Source organism: Rhineura floridana, chromosome 9 (assembly GCF_030035675.1).
Source record: "Rhineura floridana isolate rRhiFlo1 chromosome 9, rRhiFlo1.hap2, whole genome shotgun sequence".
Taxonomy (NCBI): domain Eukaryota; kingdom Metazoa; phylum Chordata; class Lepidosauria; order Squamata; family Rhineuridae; genus Rhineura; species Rhineura floridana.
The window spans coordinates 106,461,433-106,480,259 of NC_084488.1; the positions used below are offsets into that span (position 1 = coordinate 106,461,433).

Genomic DNA, 18,827 nt, shown 5'->3' on the forward strand with positions numbered 1-18,827 from the left:
CCTCTTTACTTCTTTCGCCCCGCTCGCTGCTTCGGATCCGCCTCCACTTTTTGTACGTCTCTTGCAGATCCAGATGGAGCGCATGCGCGTCGGGCGAGTCCGGACTTATTGGTAGCGTCCTCCATACATATGCCAGTTGTATATGTTTTCGCTGGATCGCGTAGGACTGGTAGTGGCGCGCGGGAGATAGAAAGAGCGGGAGCGCGCGCCAGAGGTAACGGCTGCGTTATAACTCCTCTTTTTGAGAGAGGGGGAGGCGGCGAACGGGAATGGTAAGGAAACTGGGCCGAGAGAAGCTATGGTGTGCAATGCTGGCACCTTAAGAAAAGGCAAACAAGGCTATGGCTCCATACGCTCCCTAATCCTAGATATTTTAGGTTTGCTCAGTGGCACTCTGTGCATGCTCAGGAAATTTCATTTTTAAAATGTATGTGCTGTTTATCTGTGTGTCGCTGGTTCCAATCCTCGTGGTGTAAGAAATCTTAGTACAAGTTAAATGGGAGATGGGGGGGAATGTCAAGGCGCTAATCTTGGGGAGGGGGTATTTTTACACGCGCTTTTCTTTCCGCGTACAATGAGATACTATTGTTGGCAGGGTGGTAGAAAAGAGTTGTTATTTTGCTGAGCCGTTGGAAATGGATGGGAGTGTTCCTTTGGCTGCAATCCAGTATATGCCTACTCAGAAGTAAGCTCCATTGGGTTCAGTGGGACTTACTCCCAGGTAAGTGCGTACTGGATTGCAGCCTTATTTGTTAAGGGGGGTAGGGAACTTGTTCTCCTTTCCCCTCCTTATGTGATTATGCATATTGGAGCAAAAAATCTTAATTTCACATATACGCTCATGGGGTCTGAACTGGCGGTGACCGACCAGGAGAGAGACCTCGGGGTTGTAGTGGACAGCACGATGAAAATGTTGACCCAGTGTGCGGCAGCTGTGAAAAAGGCAAATTCCATGCTAGCGATAATTAGGAAAGGTATTGAAAATAAAACAGCCGATATCATAATGCCGTTGTATAAATCTATGGTGTGGCCGCATTTGGAATACTGTGTACAGTTCTGGTCGCCTCATCTCAAAAAGGATATTACAGAGTTGGAAAAGGTTCAGAAGAGGGCAACCAGAATGATCAAGGGGATGGAGCGACTCCCTTATGAAGAAAGGTTGCAGCATTTGGGGCTTTTTAGTTTAGAGAAAAGGCGGGTCAGAGGAGACATGATAGAAGTGTATAAAATTATGCATGGCACTGAGAAAGTGGATAGAGAAAAGTTCTTCTCCCTCTCTCATAATACTAGAACTCGTGGACATTCAAAGAAGCTGAATGTTGGAAGATTCAGGACAGACAAAAGGAAGTACTTCTTTACTCAGCGCATAGTTAAACTATGGAATTTGCCCCCACAAGATGCAGTAATGGCCACCAGCTTGGATGGCTTTAAAAGAAGATTAGAGCAATTCATGGAGGACAGGGCTATCAATGGCTACTAGCTATGATGGCTGTGCTGTGCCACCCTAGTCAGAGGCAGCATGCTTCTGAAAACCAGTTGCCGGAAGCCTCAGGAGGGGAGAGTGTTCTTGCACTCGGGTCCTGCTTGCGGGCTTCCCCCAGGCACCTGGTTGGCCACTGTGAGAACAGGATGCTGGACTAGATGGGCCACTGGCCTGATCCAGCAGGTTCTTCTTATGTTCTTATGGGAAAGAGCTTGAATGAAATAGAGCTGAAAAAATGTAAACAGATGAAGGGCAGAAGAATGGAGGGGGCATGGCAGGATCAGGGTATAAAGAAGTAGGTTTAAAGTATATGCGAAGTGCACTTTTGCGAGTCGGAGTTTTAAAAAAACAAGGAATGGAGGGAATGTATAAAAGAGGTTCAACAACAACAAATGCTTAGGGCTCTTGACTGATTTTTTTAAACTAATGTTTCTTGGTACTATCTAGATATGTTTGCTCCAACTAATCTGTGAAATGGGAACTTGACTTGAATTCTGTAAAATAGTTCTTTGAATCAGAAATATGATAAAAAGTTCCATAGATGTGCTCTATGTGTCTTAGAGATAATGTGGAAAGAGCTGAACTGGTAGCACTTAAGCTCTTCCACATCATCATTAAAAATAAATTCAGAATCCCTGTTGCTTTTGTGTTCTCTGTCATAATTGCTATGCACAGGAATGCTAAAAATGTTGCTGGTATAAATTTATATGCAGTGGATTCCAGAGCTTAAGCTTAAGTTCTCCTATCTCAGCAAGACATCACAACTTCCAAGTGTGAGAGCATATGATCAGTGCCATAGGTCTCAATACTGATGTTACATTCTTTGGACCGGGACCATAACCACACTTTATGATTATGTAGTTCTCCATGTTGAAAACAGAAAACAGATCTTCATTTAGAGAGTCTACTTCTGTGTCTCATTCCGGACCATAAACTGACTGCTATGTACAAAATGTACATGTACTGCCTTCAAGTCGATTCCGACTTATGGTGACCCTATGAATAGGGTTTTCATGAGACTGAGAGGCAGTGACTGGCCCAAGGTCACCCAGTGAGCTTCATGGCTATGTGGGGATTTGAACCCTGGTCTCCCAGGTCGTAGTCCAACACCTTAACCACTACACACACACACCCCCCACACACACGATTTTGCATCGGGTTACCCATTTGTTTCCATGCTCATACTTACCATTATAGCCCTGAGCAGTTTGGGAACAGGTTATTTGAAAGACTGCCTGTATCAATCTGTCATCCATGTCATCCTTTCTCAAAATAACTGTGAATTAGGTCACAAAGTAAATGCTTAAAAAGTACTCATTAGGTTTAGTTGTAGTGTTTCTTTGAGACCAAGAGACTATAGGACTAGGTGGTATGGTAATGGAAATGGAAACCTATGAATCTGGTAATTCATCTCCTTGTTTAGCAATGGAGGGAAGTGCCCATTTTTAGTAGACAAAGAGAAGGACTTGCATTCAGTTTATGAACTGAATGGAACATAACAGCATTGTTGAAAAAGGGCTTGACCTTCTTCATTGTTTCTGTTTGGCCCTGGAGCATATTGGAGAAGTTTTGAAGATCATACCTCAGATTGGATTAGAATGGGCCATTTTCCAATGCCATGTTGGTAGCATATGTTCTGCTGTCTGCAGAACTGAGAGTATCCAGATTATAAGACGTTGATGGCTTGAAGCGTCATTTTGGGTGATCTGTCTGCTTATATGTAAACAACGAAGCCTGATGCCATGGCACTTGACGGTTTCCTGGAATTCGGGTGAGTGGGATATTGTGCAAAAAGTATGCACATTAGATGTTTTGATGGCTTGCCCTGTTTGCTTGGAGGGAAACAAAATGTGTTTAGGCCACATGCCATAAATATAAAATAAATCTCCTGGATGATGGACAGTTTCATTTTTTTCTCTGAAGCATGAGAAGAGATTTACATAGGGGGGAAAAGTAAAAACAAAGTAAACTCTTCTGATTTTAAGTTGATTTGCTCCTAAAGTTCGAAGTAGTTCCTGAAGGTGCATCACAACCACATCACAAGTCTTTCCTGGGAGTACTTGAAAATGGGGCGGGGGAGCTAAGAGAGATAACGAGGAGCCTAGAGCTGCAATCCTATTCCCACTTATCTAAGAGTAACTGATTGAACTCAGCTAGGCTGACATCTGAGTAGTCACATATAGGGTTGATTTGATTTAAATCAAATTGATTTAAATCGTAATTTAAATCACTTATCTGAAGGACTCAGTTTTAATTATTTAAATCAGTTTAAATCACTAGAGCCAGTGTGGTGTAGTGGTTAAGGTGTTGGACTACGACCTGGGAGACTAGGGTTCGAATCCTCAGATAGCCATGAAGCTCAGTGGGTGACCTTGGGCCGCTCCATCTCCCCAAGTTCTCTATCCATTGACCTTCTCTGTCTTTGCACGTAGAGAGAGGCAAAGCTTAGAGAGAGTGAGCAAGACAGCGTGCACTTCACGTACATCACCTGCAGAATAGGACTGATCAAGTTATCTCCCATCTTCATAAACTGCCATTATATTAACAGAATATAATTAGAAGTTGTATAATTAGTATTCATGATGATATTTTTGACCTAGGCTCTTTTTTATGAATAGTTTTAAGAAAATTTTGAAATCTGATTTAAATAAGAAAAATCTGGTTTAAATTAAAAATACCCATTTTTTTAAAAGAAATCATTGATTTTTATCAACCCTGGTCACATGTAGGAGTTTTACAGCAAAATCCTATATCTCTTATTAAAAGAATTGGAAGCATAAGTAAAATTGCATAACCTTAGGCATATGATTTATGCTGCATCTGTTTCTTGCTCATATTTTTATTATAGCAAAGTAGTGGTAACTGCAGAAGGAAAACAGTGGATTTTAATCTACACTGCCAAGAGTAAACATTGACTTTATTGGGGGCTGCAGGGGCAGACAGTAGTCCTTTTTATGTTGCAAGCATAAGGAAGTACAAGTATCCTGACTTCAGCAGCTTGAAATAACTGACTTACTCCTTGTCCTTCTTTCAGTTTAATAAAGTAGCATTGTTATTAAACTGTATATTTAAAAGACTAATTTGAAGTTCCTTTTTCTTAGGTGGTGGGGCTCTCAACAAGGAAATAGAGACATTTAAAGCACCTTTCTGGGTCAGGGATATCTTGCTGGACAAAGCAAACGTGGCAATAGGGAGTTTGGTGCAGCCAGAGCTTGAAGAGTGGTGATAGAAATTATAAGATCAGGATCTAGAAAAAGGAGGGAGGGGTTGGCAGGTGAGATATTGAGGGTTATAGTTGGAGGGAGAACTGCTGCTGCAGCCAAGAGGCTTCATTCTCTTAGTTCAAAATAATAATGGCCTCTCTTCCATCTGAATAGATGAGCCCTGTTGTAACAGACTAAAGAAATGTGAGCCCTGCTGGATCAGACCAAAGGCTTATCTAGTCCAACATTTTGTTCTCACAGTGGCCAATAATCTAGACATGAGGGCAATAGTCCTCTCCCACTCATGTCCCCAGCAACAGACATTCAGAGACATACTGCATCTAACACCATGGTGAGAACTATAATTTCTACTCTCTGTTATTTAACCAGTACCAGTCCTTAAATGGATCTCATGACTGTTACGTTTGCTCAGGAGTTTTGGTGAGGGACTCTGTCAAAAGCTTTTTAAAAGTCCAAATAACCAGTGTCTACTGGATCACCCCTATTCTACATACTTGCTGAAACTCTCAAATGGAAATGGACTGCCTTTGATTTCGACTTATGGCAACCCTGTGAATAGGGTTTTCATGGTAAGCGGTATTCAGAGGGCATTTACAATTGCCTCCGTCTGAGGCTGAGAGGCAGTGACTGGCCCAAGGTCACCCAGTGAGCTTCATGGGTGTGTGGGGATTCAAACCCTGGTCTTCTGGGTCGTAGTCCAACACCTTAACCACTACACCACACTGGCTTTCAAAGAACTCTTAAAAAGTTAGACAGGATTTGCCTTTACATAATTCAAGTTGACTCTTCTTCAGCAAAACTTGTCCTTCTACCTGTTTGATAATTTTATACTTAATAATGCTTCCACCTGTAATTTCCTGGATTCTCCCTGGAGCCCTCTTTAAATATTGTCATCTGGCTACTTTCCAGTCTTCTGGTACAGAGGCTGATCTTAGGGACAAGTTATGTCTCTTTGTTGGAAGATCAGCAATTTCAGATTTGAGTTTATTTATTTATTAAATTTATATACCGCCCGACTAGCAATAGCTCTCTGGGCGGTGAACATAAAATAGCATAAAAATACAATGAATAACAAAATAATACTAAAATACAATCATCAATCCAATACAATAAACATTTTAAAAAGTAAATCAGTGTAACTTAAAATGCTTCAGAGAATAGGAAGGTTTTGACCTGGCGCCGGAAGGAGAGCAGAGTCGGCGCCAGGCGTACTTCCTCAGGGAGACTGTTCCATAGTTCGGGGGCCACCACTGAGAAGGCCCTAGATCTTGTCATCACCCTCCGGGCCTCCCTGTGAGTTGGAACCCGGAGGAGTTCTTTAAGAACACTTGAATGGATAGCATCTGGAAATCTTACTGACAATGGAAATGTATATATATATTTGTCTCTGTAATTTAGTCATTATCTAATAGCAGTGTTATTTAAACTTTTCGCCTTCAGGGAATCTTTTCTTCATCAACTCATATGCTCATGAATTGCTGCTACAGAACTCTTTCACGTTGTAGATTACTTTGGCCCTTGCTGTAGAGTACACACTTGATTTATATGGGACACTTGCTCTGTCATTTGAGTCTGACCATATCCTGCATGAATTGATCACTGAGGTTGCTTTCATACATCCCTGCTACTACCCATTGCCGGGGAAAATCATTAAGAGGATGGAAACTATGAAGGGCATTTACACTGCAGATTTCCTATTGTGGAACTTTGGGTGCCCAGAACACAACTGGAAAATTACTGTCTTATAGGATGGATAATATACGAACGTCAACCAGCTTGAACATTTAAGCTAAGGACGACCAGTGCATGGAGAGTTTTTCTTCAATCAGTTTTAATCTCTACCATGGACAAATCACTTTCAACCTCAGTTTCCCATTCATAAATGGGAATAATATATTACTGGGAAATAGTAATCATTTAGACTTATTATCTGCCCTTCACCGTGAGGTCCCAGGGCAGGTTACAACAATTTAAAAATACAGTATTAAAAATCAGTTAAAACAAAATACAGTCAAGAGAATAGGGTGGATCTCAGGTGTTCAGGGCCAGGGTAAAGTGTCTTTAGTAATAATGACTTAATTGAAGAGGTTATGTGTGAATAATAAATATTTAATTTACCTGTTATAATTCAGATGCGTGTAGAGAAGGTACATTTAATCTTCCTAAGATGATAATGATAGTTCACATTTCTACAACTATCTTGTAAGAACTGGCTGAGATGTGTTTGTGAACCAGTTTGAAAAAACTCCAAAAAAATCAATCGCTTATATATCCTTGGAAAGAACGTCCTACAGCCTTACCTCTATATAATGCCAGGAAGAATTTTGCAATATGTAGTTTTGAAAATTGTAGTTTTTACCTTGGCTTAGATCCAAAGGTTCCCTGCATGAACAGAAAGACATTTCTCATACAAGGAGGGCCTCCCATTTAACTCTTTCTCTTTCCTGCTGCAGCCCACTCTCCCCTTGTCATATAGGCCATTCTGTTCCCGAGGATCCCTTGGGACCAGATTTTTATTTATTTATTATTTGATTTATATCCCACCCTTCCTCCCATCAGGAGCCCAGGGCACAGGGGCTGCAGTGGAAGGAGGGAAAGGGCACAAGAGCCCTGTCCATAAGGATGGAATTCCATTCACAGAAGTTAGGCTCCAAGCCCTTCTATGGAATATGATGATACCATATTAAAGACTGCCATTCTAGATTTGAGAATTCCTTTGCTGTATAATATGACGAAGCAATAATCTGTTAGCAAAAGATGTTGTAGGGTTAAGTCTACATTATTTTAAACATAGGATCAGTTGATTTCCTAGACCTAATAACTAATTGCTTATAACCTTGCTTTACCTTTTCCTGAGGCATGAAGTATTAAAGGTAATTGACAACTCTACAAAAAGACCCAGAAATGGAAATGTGTATTTAAAATATCAGTGGATGGTCCATAATGCAATTTACTTTCATGCTGTGGCAAGTAACAAGAGTGGGCAAACAGAAAGATTTCATGTGCTACCTGCCAACAGATGGAGAACTCCTAACTACAATTCTTCCTTCCTAGGGCTTTTGCCTCTTTACTTTCCCTAACTAATGCCAACTCGGATACCTGAGCAGCCTGCTGTGGAAATAACCAGAAGAAATTTTTCTGGGATGAAAAAGTTCCCTTTTACATACAGAAGGTTACTTTTTGTTATTCTAGGGCATTTTGTGCCTTACACAAAAGTAAAACTAAATCCGTCAAATTTACTTATATCACTGCTTGCTGGTTCTCACTCTCTAACTCATTGTGAAAATGCACTGCCTTCTCTTCCATCGATCAAATAGATTTCATGTTCCCAGAATGAGTCTTTTCCCACTTTCCCTTCCTTCTGAACCCCCCTGAAAATTCATGGTTGGGGGCTATTGGTATTGTGTGGGAGACTGCAGAAATACTTAGCTTCTGTATGTGAACGGAGGAGCAATTTAGGATTCAAGCCTCTGTTTCTATTTTCATACTGGGTTAGAAGTTGCCTTCTTGATTTATTGCATTGGTCTTTTGAAGAGGCAGAATAATGATTGGCAGAGAACTTTAGACAGTATGTATTTCAAACGCTTGACAGAGGAAAATCCCTAATCTGTTTTCATTTTTTTCGTAGTAATGAGAGGATGGCAGTTCTACCCAAGACTGGATGCTTTGCCTGATTTGCTTGGCAGGATGTGTGGAGCTTTTTCTCATGGGGACTGACAACAAATTTGGAAGGAGACAAAACGTCTAATGGCTTCTGACTGTGTGGTCCCAGAGCAAGTGAAGCATCATGTGGTAAAAGGCAGGAGGCAACAGCCACAAGAAAGGTCACCTTTGAACAGTGATGGTGAAGAAGAAACATTTGTATTTGAAGCAAATGAAGCTTGGAAAGATTTTCACAGCTCTCTCCTTCGCTTCTATGAAGCTGGGGAGCTTTGTGATGTTACGCTGAAGGTGCTGATTCCATATTTCCTTCCATGTGTGCGTTTGGAATTTCTGTTTAGAAATATGTGTGTTGAATAACTAAAATATGCATTTAATTTGCATCACTTACATTGACATCATTTTGGAATGGGGCCATGCAGTGTTACCTCCCTTTAAAAAAAAAAGTTGCTAGAAATCCTGCAAGTCAGCAGACCATTTGGTACTTGTGAGGAAAGTGCGATTGCACTATAGGAACACAAATTAAAAAGTTACTTTCTTTCTGTAATTTAATCTAAAGAGGCAGAGTTTTAGGAGCCACAGTGCCTACATAAACCCACTCAGCTGATGTGACATGGCTGCTATCTTGTTAAGAAAATGTAATATATACAAGTCTGGTCCCGGCATTCTCTTATTTTGTGACTTAAGAGGCGAAAACCAGTTGGATAAGAAGATACTTGATTCTCAAACTAAACACTAAAGGTAGGGAGTGGGTTTAACCTTAGCCAATCTCAGCAGTGTTTCTAAGTGCACCTCTTTATGTTCTCCCGTGTAAGTAGTGGTTGGCATTTTTTTTCTAGTGGGAAAAGCCTCAATATTGAGGATAAAAATCTGAAGGTGGACTATTACCCCTTGCTCTGAATCACTAAGTTGATGGTCTCCTGTCTTTGTCCTCCCAGAAGTGTGTGTGTTGGAATGAAAATTATTAGCGCTGTCTTACATTTCTGTGGTGATACACCAAGGCAGCCTGCTGGTCCTTGCTTGCCTTTGGAAGGGAGGCAGCTTCTACTAGACACTTGCTTTGGGAAAGTGGTTCTTAACAGTATGCATCTGAACTGTCCACAAATATTATTACCTAATGAGTTTCAGCGAGCCTAGGTTTACCACAGATTATGTTCTCCCCTCTTTTTTTTTAAAGGTCTTCTTAGATGCCCCATAGGCATTACAACAGTGATGTGGAAGTTATTTTTCCAAGTAGCTGTTCACCCCACAGCTCTCTTGTAACATTAAAGGCCTGCCTTCACATGTTCATTTATCATGCAGTTGCTGTCTGGCTGGGCTTGGAAGTGAAGGTCCCAGGGTAAGGATTTGGGTATGATTAGCTCCACCTGTCTGGGAGTTATTCTTTTATTCATTACAGCAAAGCAGTGGCATGAATCCACAGAAAAGCAACTGCCTAGCTGCTGCAGTAAAATGTACAGGACTTCTCACTGTCTGGCAAACTGGCAAAGCTACCTTTTTTGAGGGGATCTACATTTGTTTTTTGTTTGTCTTTGTGTTTTGAAACCACGTGTCTTTGTAACAATGCCGTCTAATTGCAGGTACACAAAATTTAAATGTACTGCCTTCAAGTCAATTCCAACTTATGGCGACCCTATGAATAGGGTTTTCATGAGGCTGAGAGGCAGTGACTGGCCCAAGGTCACCCAGTGAGCTTCATGGCTATGTGGGGATTCAAACCCTGGTCTCCCAGGTCGTGGTCCAACACCTTAACCACTACACCACATTGGCTCTAGCACAGAAAACTTGAATTCAGAAACAGGGCATCAGTTTATTTGTTAAGGTTATTTATGTACTGTTTCTGTGGCCTTTCTAGTCTTTGTTTTAAGTATTCTCTGCATATACTCTGCATAGAACCAGGAGGGAAGCATTCGGTTTAATTAACATACACACTTTAAAATCTCAACCCATTACCGTTAAGTAGGAGACTATAATTGTACTTAGGGTATTAATAATTCAGATCCCATCTCTATGAATAGCAGTGTGAGGGAAGCCAGTCAGAACTTGCAGTTAGAAAGGTCAGGGTGATAGCTATTTAAAATTTACTGGTTTCCGATTCACACATGGTCTGGTTACTATTAGGGGCTAGAACTTGCTCCCATGTAATTGATGGCTTGGAGTCCATGACCTGTTTTTCTAATTTTTTTGTTTTATTGTTTTTATGACATATTTTTGTAAACTTCAGGATTTTTAAATATTAAAGCATTTAGAAATGCTTTTAAATAAACAAGTAAATACATTTGTCACAATGTCTAGCTCTTTAAAAAAATCCATTGTATATACTTAGTTCAATGCAGTTAGGACTCTTCTATCAAATCAGACTTCTGTGTCAGAAGCCTTTTCCTTTGTTTTACAAAGAGCTCTGCTGTTTTTATCCTTTTTTTCACTAAAGATCCAGTAAATTAATTGACTTGGAATTAGCAGATTCTGTGTTCTGTGTCTGAGTATGGATGTCATATCTGGAAGATGCTCTTATATCCTTCTGTGTATTTTTCTTTGAGTAATTGGAAAAGGTGTGAAGTTACTAGCTTCTTGCTTGATCTTGATTGAAAGAAAATAGCATGGCAACTGCTTTTATAAGGAGTTTATTTGGTGGCTAAGCAAGCTTGTTTTTATTTACTCTTGATTTAAAATGTATTTCTTATTGTCTTCCTGACAATCCTGGCTCAAACATAAGACAGGAGGTAAAGTGGAGAAGAGAGATGGATGTTCATCTGTAAACTGTACACTTTTATTCTAAATAGCTTAGACTTAATTTTTGTGGTTGCTTTTGGACATAATCTCTAAAGGTGGACCAACAGTTAAGCGCTTCTATGCAACTCTGGTCATGATTCTTCTGTATGTTCCACTGTGTTTGATGGTGGATGAGTTGCTGCATTCCAAGCAAAGTGTCAGACCTGCATGCTCTGTCGTCCTCTTGTGCAACTGGGAGGAGGGCTTATATGTGGATATGTGTCGCTTATTCTTTGAAAGGGGAAACTACGCCACATAAGTTGTTTTCTATGAACCAGGAACCCTAGTTTATAACAAACACTGGTAAGCTGCAAAACAATTTGCAACTTCAGTTTGTGGGTTCTGGTTCTGGCTTGTTTAATTAACCAGGGTTTGTTGTAAGCCAGGATTCCTGGTTTGTACAGCAAGCATGCAAGTCCAGTGCTTTGCTCTGGTTCACTGCTGCTCATCTGCATAGCATGTGGTTTAGCATTATGTGTAAATGCAGCAAATATCTATTCTTCATGTTTGGAAGGTTATACTTACTATGTTAAGGTGTTGAAACAGTGTTGGCTTAGCTGACATTTTTTCCACTTTATCTAAATGACCCAGTCTCCATGCAAGATCAGATTAAAGCCATGAGTTGTAAATGGGGGAGACAGCAGTAAGAATTAAATGACTAATTGAATGTTGTCCATTGCTCCTTTCTGAAAGCTTCTACGTGATAAGCATTCAAAACACTCATATTTTCCTTCCTCTGACATCTTCCTCTTTTTCTCACAAGTTTTTTTGTAGACCACATCATTCTGCTAATGGCAAGCTTCTTCAGCATTTTAAAGAAAATGCTGTTTGATAGAAAACATCATCGGGGGAACTTTGTACTTACAAACACTTCCTGAAAATCTTAAGAAAACAACCAAGTGGGGGAAACCTGCTTCTTTAATATGGAAATTAAGAATGCTGGATCATAAAATGGAAGATTTCATCTTCATTATCAAATGATATTTAATCTTTAAACTTACATAGAAGACATTGACACAAATCTTTTCAACCTGGTTGACTATCCAATATGAAACCAATTTTTGGCTTCCCATGTTGATATATTAGAAAAAATGTATGTGTGTGTGAGCCATTTGTCACTAATCCTAGTGGTAGATAACCAAAGTGGGTGTGGAGCCTTTTCAGTTATCAGAATACGCACACAGTTTTGTAATACATAGAAACTGACTGGACATAATGTAAATTCAATTTATTGTGCGGTCACAGACCCAATAAGACAAATCATCAGATAAAAGAAAACAGATTATAAAACATTTAAAATATACAATAAATTATAAATATAACTTTAAAATGAAACATTACTGTCTGAAAGAGAGAACCATCTTACGTAAACTGGACATAATGATATTTGTACTTGTTTCACAGCAGGACATTGTCTAAAGCCATACACAGCTAATTTCTTTTCATCACTATCTTGGCAGTAAATTCTTTTGGCTGTATTAAGTTGCTATGGCAGTGGATAACTAAAAGAGTAGCTTATTGAGATGATGCAATAAAACTACTAGAAATAAATCCAAAATGGAACTTAATAATTAAACTAGGTGAATGTGGAAGAAGAGGGGCACGCAAGCCTTGTACTAATGAGAAGTAATTTTCTCTAGTAGTTTAAAAGTGTAGGTTTTGCATCTGAATATATGCTGCATTTTGTTGAAATATTCATCAATACAAATAACAATGTGATGGTGTGATCAGTATAATTCATCTTTCAATTTTATATAAATACTTGATAGGGACTTTTAAATATACTTATATATGTCTGTTGCAATAGTAGCATACATGTATACTAATCTGTACAGAAACTTGTGATTGATTTGAGTAGTGATATGACTTACATAAAAACTACAGGATAGTCATTATTTCAATAATTGACTTTACAGTCATGTATCACACAAGACCATAATCACAGTAAACGAGCATATTAGTATATGTATTGATATTCCAAAACTGCTTCTAGATGGGTAGCATTAGTAGTGTCATAATATGGGGAAACGGGTGTGTTCAAGAGTTCATATAGGGAATGGAAAATTAGTCAGATGATTTTTGGCAAGCCACCTCTGTAGATATTAAGAAACTAGTAGGTCCAGTGCACTATGACTTCTTAACATACCAGATTTTGCAAACTGGAAGCCAGCATTGGGAGCATATGCACTCTCCTCAGATTTTATACAACTACTATCATTCTCAGCATTAACCACTGTTTTGTGTTGTATGTGTTCTGGCATAAATCATAGGTTCCTTATAATTAGATACAGATTTATTTATGAGGTTTCTGCTCTCAGCTCCAAAAGTAGCATACAAAAGTATTAAAATCTGCAAAATATTGAGAACTGGAAGCTTGGTGTGAAGTGTCTTCACCAACCTTGGTTAGGCTGGAACTTGTTTTGGGTTAATTTAGGTTTTGTGGAGCTGCACATATATCGCAAACAATTCTGCGAAGTGGAGGTGAGGACACATACACCCAAGGCATGTACTTCATTTTCAAACAAGTCAGTGACTTAGTAACTGGCCAGATTAACTTTGGCCATTAACAGTGCTACCACTTGACAAAATAAGAAAAGATGCTTCCTAGTGTCAGCATTTGGTTGTCTTGATAGATCTGGGGTCAACATTCCTTTGCATTTCTGGCTTTGATTGATGCTGATAATTCTAGGAATCAATTACAGTAGGGCCCGCTTTACAGCGCTTCGCTAATACAGCGGTCTCAATTAGATGCAATTAGACTAAAGCCCCACTCATATGGCGCTTGTTCTGCTTTTACGGTGGTTTTCGGGCATCGTGTGCCATTCTATTCAATGGGCTCCGCTTTACAGTGGTTTTCACTTTACAGCAGGGGTCTGGAACGTAACCTGCTGTATGAGTGGGGCCCTACTGTACTCAGGATTGATTTGATTTAAATCGTGATTTAAATTGCTTCTCTGAAAGAGTCAATTTTAATTATTTAAATCACAATATAAATCACTAGTGAGGAAGATTCTGTTTAGTCATCCTTTTTAGTAGAAGTACATTATTAATATAACCTTAATATATATTTAGAGATGTAGGTTTCACTGGAAATTTGAAGTCTAGTGTTGAGGAATATTGCCTCCAGAGCATAAACAGAGTATGAACCAAAAAGTTAGAAAATGAATAAGAAAACCCCTCAGTTACATGAAGGCGGAACTGCTTGAAATATATTTTGCTATAGGTATAATGCTGTTGCTTCATACTGTTTACTGGTATTTCAAGGAAGGCTCAATGAGAGCACATATACAAGGTGAGGAAAGTAATCCAAGGGATCCCTAAATGGGAACAGTAAGTATCATATAAGTACCATATTTTTGTTTAAGCAAACATAAGAATTAAAATGGTTGAGAAGCCCACTCAAAAGCTATGGCCAAGGCAGTCCTTAAGAAAAACAAAATGACAAAAAGAATATTTACTAACCTGAAGATCCTGGATGTTCAGACACACTCCTTTCATTGTTTTCAAAGTAGGAACACTTCTCATACTAAGACTTTCATTCGGGCAACCAGACCTTGCATTTCTTTGTTGCACTGTTTACATTTTGCACGTGTGCCTGTTTTACCCACAGCAGATACAGAAAGAAAATATTCCCAAATGGAGTCTCTTTTACGGCCTGCTGCTGCCATGCTAGGTGTCTCCCTTCTATGGTGCAGGATACATGCTGCAGAAGTTTCCTCAGGACTGCATGAATATGTTCTGTTCACTTTTGGTTTCAGAGTCACTTTCTATTCCCCTCCCCTATTCCTTGCATTTATATCCAGACTCCTCTTCGTTCAGATCTACTGCATCTCCCCAAATTCTCCATTCATTGACTGTCTCTGTCTTTGCACTTAGAGAGAGACAAGGCCTAGAGAGAGAGAAAGTGTACTTCATATATACCACCTGCAGAATAGGATTGATCAGGTTATCTCCCATCTCTAAACTGCTGTTAACATATTCATAGAATATGATTAGAAGTTGTATAATTGGTATCCATTGTATTATCTTTGACCTAGGCTCTTTTTTTAATAATTATTTTTAGAAAAGTTTGAAATCTGATTTAAATAAAAGATTTTTAAAAGCCATTGATTTTTATCAACCCTGCAATTACTACATCTTTAGGATCCAAGTCCGAAGATCTCAACAGTGCTTCCTTTGTATTAAGCTCAAACAAATGGGCTCTATTAACATAAATGTATGTTCTCCCACAGGTGGGTTCAAAGTTGATTTCCTGTCACAAGCTTGTGCTGGCTTGTGTTATTCCTTACTTCCGAGCCATGTTCCTTTCTGAAATGGCAGAAGCCAAGCAGACATTGATTGAAATCAAAGACTTTGATGGTGATGCCATAGAGGATTTGGTCAAATTTGTCTATTCATCTCGATTAACTCTGACAGTAGACAATGTCCAGCCTCTCTTATATGCAGCCTGCATTCTCCAGGTGGAGGTAGTGGCCAAAGCCTGCTGTGAATATATGAAACTACACTTCCATCCTTCGAATTGCCTGGCAGTCAGAGCCTTTGCAGAGAGTCACAATCGTATTGACTTGATGGATATGGCTGATCGCTACGCTTGTGAACATTTTGCTGAAGTGGTGGAATGTGAAGATTTCGTGAGTGTGTCACCGCAGCACCTTCATAAACTGTTGTCTTCAAATGACTTGAGCATTGACAGTGAAAAGCAGGTTTATGGTGCTGCTATTAAATGGCTTCTTGCCAATCCGCAGCATCATGCTATGTGGTTAGACGAAATAGTTGCTCAGGTAAGACCTGATGACAATGGAGTGAATAAATCTGTTGAAGAATGGTGTCTCATAATATGCAGAGGTGTAATGATCTGTAGGGTGATTATATTGATGCTCCATATTGGAATTGAATTTCTCTTTGTTCTCAAACAAGATTGATACTTAAGACATTTTTCCATTCTTTGTGACAAGTTGGAACAACTTTTGCCATGACATTGTTAAACTCCAGAAGGCCATTGGTTTCTCAAAAGCAAACTCTGCTATGTTGTATCAACAGTCTAAGAGCCAATTTACACACATCTGCATCCTGTCTTTACTCATTACTTGATGACTTGCAGCTGAATGCACGAGCAGCATTATATTTGTGTAGAGATGAAGCTTTTATCTATGGTGATCAATCCTTCATGCATGCCACTCATAACCTGATGGTGTAGACAACAAGTGATGACTATGCTTGTGTAAATAGGGTGTGTAAGGGTTCACATAACTGGATGAACATCACTGTTACAACTCTTATGTTTACAACTCAGCACTTCATGGTTATGTAACTAAAACCATGCAACACAGATAGTAGTCTGAGGCAATCTCTCTTGCTAAATGAGGAACATTGGAATTCAGTTGCATCTTGTTTGTTCATCCCTTGGATCTCTCCCTCCCCACTGAAGACCTCAATCATACATACTGGGTTCAACTATGGGCCACAACTTTATTGCTATTTAAGGCTAACTCCATCTGCCTGCTCCCATGGTGAGGCTAGGAACACAGTTCCTGCAGCTAATTTTGGACAGGTGATAGCACCGTGACTCCATGCATTGGATTGTTAATGGAACTGATCCATGCCCATAGCTGCCTACCTGCTTAAAAACATAACAGCTCTGCTGGCTCAGACCAAAGGCCTGCTGTGTCTAACATCCTGTTGTCACAGTGGCTAATTAGTTGCCTCTTGGAAGCCCACAAACAGGACATGAGCACAACAGCACTTGTATTCCCCAGCAGCTGGTATTTAGAGGCACATTTGCAGGGCCTACAATTAAAGTGTAATGGGCCTTGAGCTAGAAAGCGCTGGGGATCATTGAAGCCGTCAGGTCCCAGCGCCTCTAGGACCCCTTGAGCCAATTGGCCATAAAGGGTTGGTTTGGCAAGCCTCTCTTCTCCACTCTGATGCATCAGGGTACCAGGGTTACTTTCTTATACCCTGGTTAACACTTCCAGCCTCTGCTGACCCTGCAGTTGTGACCAAATTAAATGTGCTCCATTCTGGAAGCTTTTACAAGCTGCCCAACAGAGCAGAGTATTTAAAAAAATCCCCATCTGTTGGCCAATGTGGCACTGAGAACCAAATTATTCTGCTCTGCTATTGGCAACTGGCTAATCCTGCCCTGTCAACAACTGGCTTGGAGGAGGGGGTTCCACAAAAAAAGGCCCAGAGGAGGTGTGGCCACACTTAAATTAGTGTGACTGTATTCTTCCCCCAGTTGACCATGCTGCAGGCAGCATTGCTAGTGCAGTCCTGTGCTGTCCTCTTGAAGGTAGACCAGATCCTGCACTTGGGACCTTTGAGAAATGACATCTGGTGCTTTCAAAGGAGTTATGCATGCATGTGTATACACACACACACACACACACCATTTGGCACATCTTGTTCTTCTGTGTGACCTGTCTGCCTGATAGTGCCTGTTTAGTGTATATGTGTTGTTCAGCATCACTGCTGCTAGGAGAAACAGAGTACCCTGATACTGGCCTGGATGACATTCACTTATCGCTCTAAGTGATAGAGGTGCAGATTAACCCTACTAGACAGGGGATCATGAAGTTTCCTGTGTTGTCTTTGGAGGTCTGCTACTACCAATTACTGTTACTACCAGTTTAGTTGACCATCCATAAATGTGTGTTCCTCTAGGTGCGCCTTCCTCTGTTGCCTATTTGTTTTCTTATGGGAGTAGTGGCAAAAGAAGAGATTGTCAAGCAGAACCTAAAATGTCGGGACTTGTTGGATGAAGCAAGAAATTATCATCTTCACTTAAGCAGTCATACAGTACCAGATTTTGAGTATTCTGTACGGACAACACCAAGGAAACATACAGCAGGTAACTGATTTCTGATGCACCAATGATGTAGAGAAAGTCTGTTCACAAAAAAGTCAGTTCTGTGACTCAGAAATGTAAATACTCATGGTAAAAAAAGTTAGTAAACATTTCTAATGATATCAGTGAAGTTCTATAGAACATACAAGTAGTAAGCCATTAAATAATTTATCTAAGTGCCTTAGGACAGGGTGTCCCAAACCATGGTCCACAGACCATCAGTGGTCTACGAGCTTCATTCAGGTGATCTGCAGCATGTCTGGGTTTTTGGTTGGAGATAGGAGATCGTATATCCTCTGCATTAAATATTCTTACTGATTTTTAATCTTTATCTTTTATTTCCTGGTTGTAATTTATTGTATTGCAATTTCAATTTCATATAATTCATATTGTAATTCGGTATAACACAGTATATGTGTTATATATATATATATATATTTAAATGTTTTTAATGCTGTTTTGTTTTAATGTATTTTAAGATCTGTTTTTATGATGTTTTAAAGAGTTTTTAGAGCTTTGTTTGCCTCCCTGGGCTCCTGCTGGGAGGAAGGGCAGGATACAAATTAAATAATAAGTAAATAAATAAAAATATATAAGAAGTAAAAGCAAGCATAAATAAAAAAAGTATTAAAAACATAATTAAAATCATATAGCATCTAGCACAGTGCGTTACAATTGTTACAACAGGCAAAAAGTCATTAAGTGGACCACTAAGACCCTCAGCAATTTTCTTTTGATTGGGCGGCTTGTCTCTTTCACCTTTGATTTCCTTCTCAATTTGTGTAGAAACCTCAACCCGGTTCAACAAGTTGAGATTGGGTGAAACTGTTAGTCTTTTACT

General features: G+C 39.7%; 1 protein-coding gene across 4 annotated transcripts in view; it reads left to right on the top strand.

Moving 5' to 3' along the window:
• The window catches only part of KLHL8 (kelch like family member 8), a 29,265-nt gene continuing 10,438 nt past the window's right edge, over positions 1 to 18,827 (top strand). The window contains exons 1-4 of one of the 4 annotated variants that reach the window (XM_061583075.1): positions 1 to 272; positions 8,336 to 8,658; positions 15,372 to 15,920; positions 17,803 to 17,989. In XM_061583075.1, the coding sequence (XP_061439059.1) occupies positions 8,455 to 8,658; positions 15,372 to 15,920; positions 17,803 to 17,989 (940 nt within the window). In that variant the 5' untranslated portion in view covers positions 1 to 272; positions 8,336 to 8,454. Of the gene's footprint in view, positions 273 to 3,146; positions 3,255 to 8,335; positions 8,659 to 15,371; positions 15,921 to 17,802; positions 17,990 to 18,827 lie in introns of those variants that run through there. The other 3 variants (XM_061583076.1, XM_061583077.1, XM_061583078.1) reach the window with 3 other exon arrangements.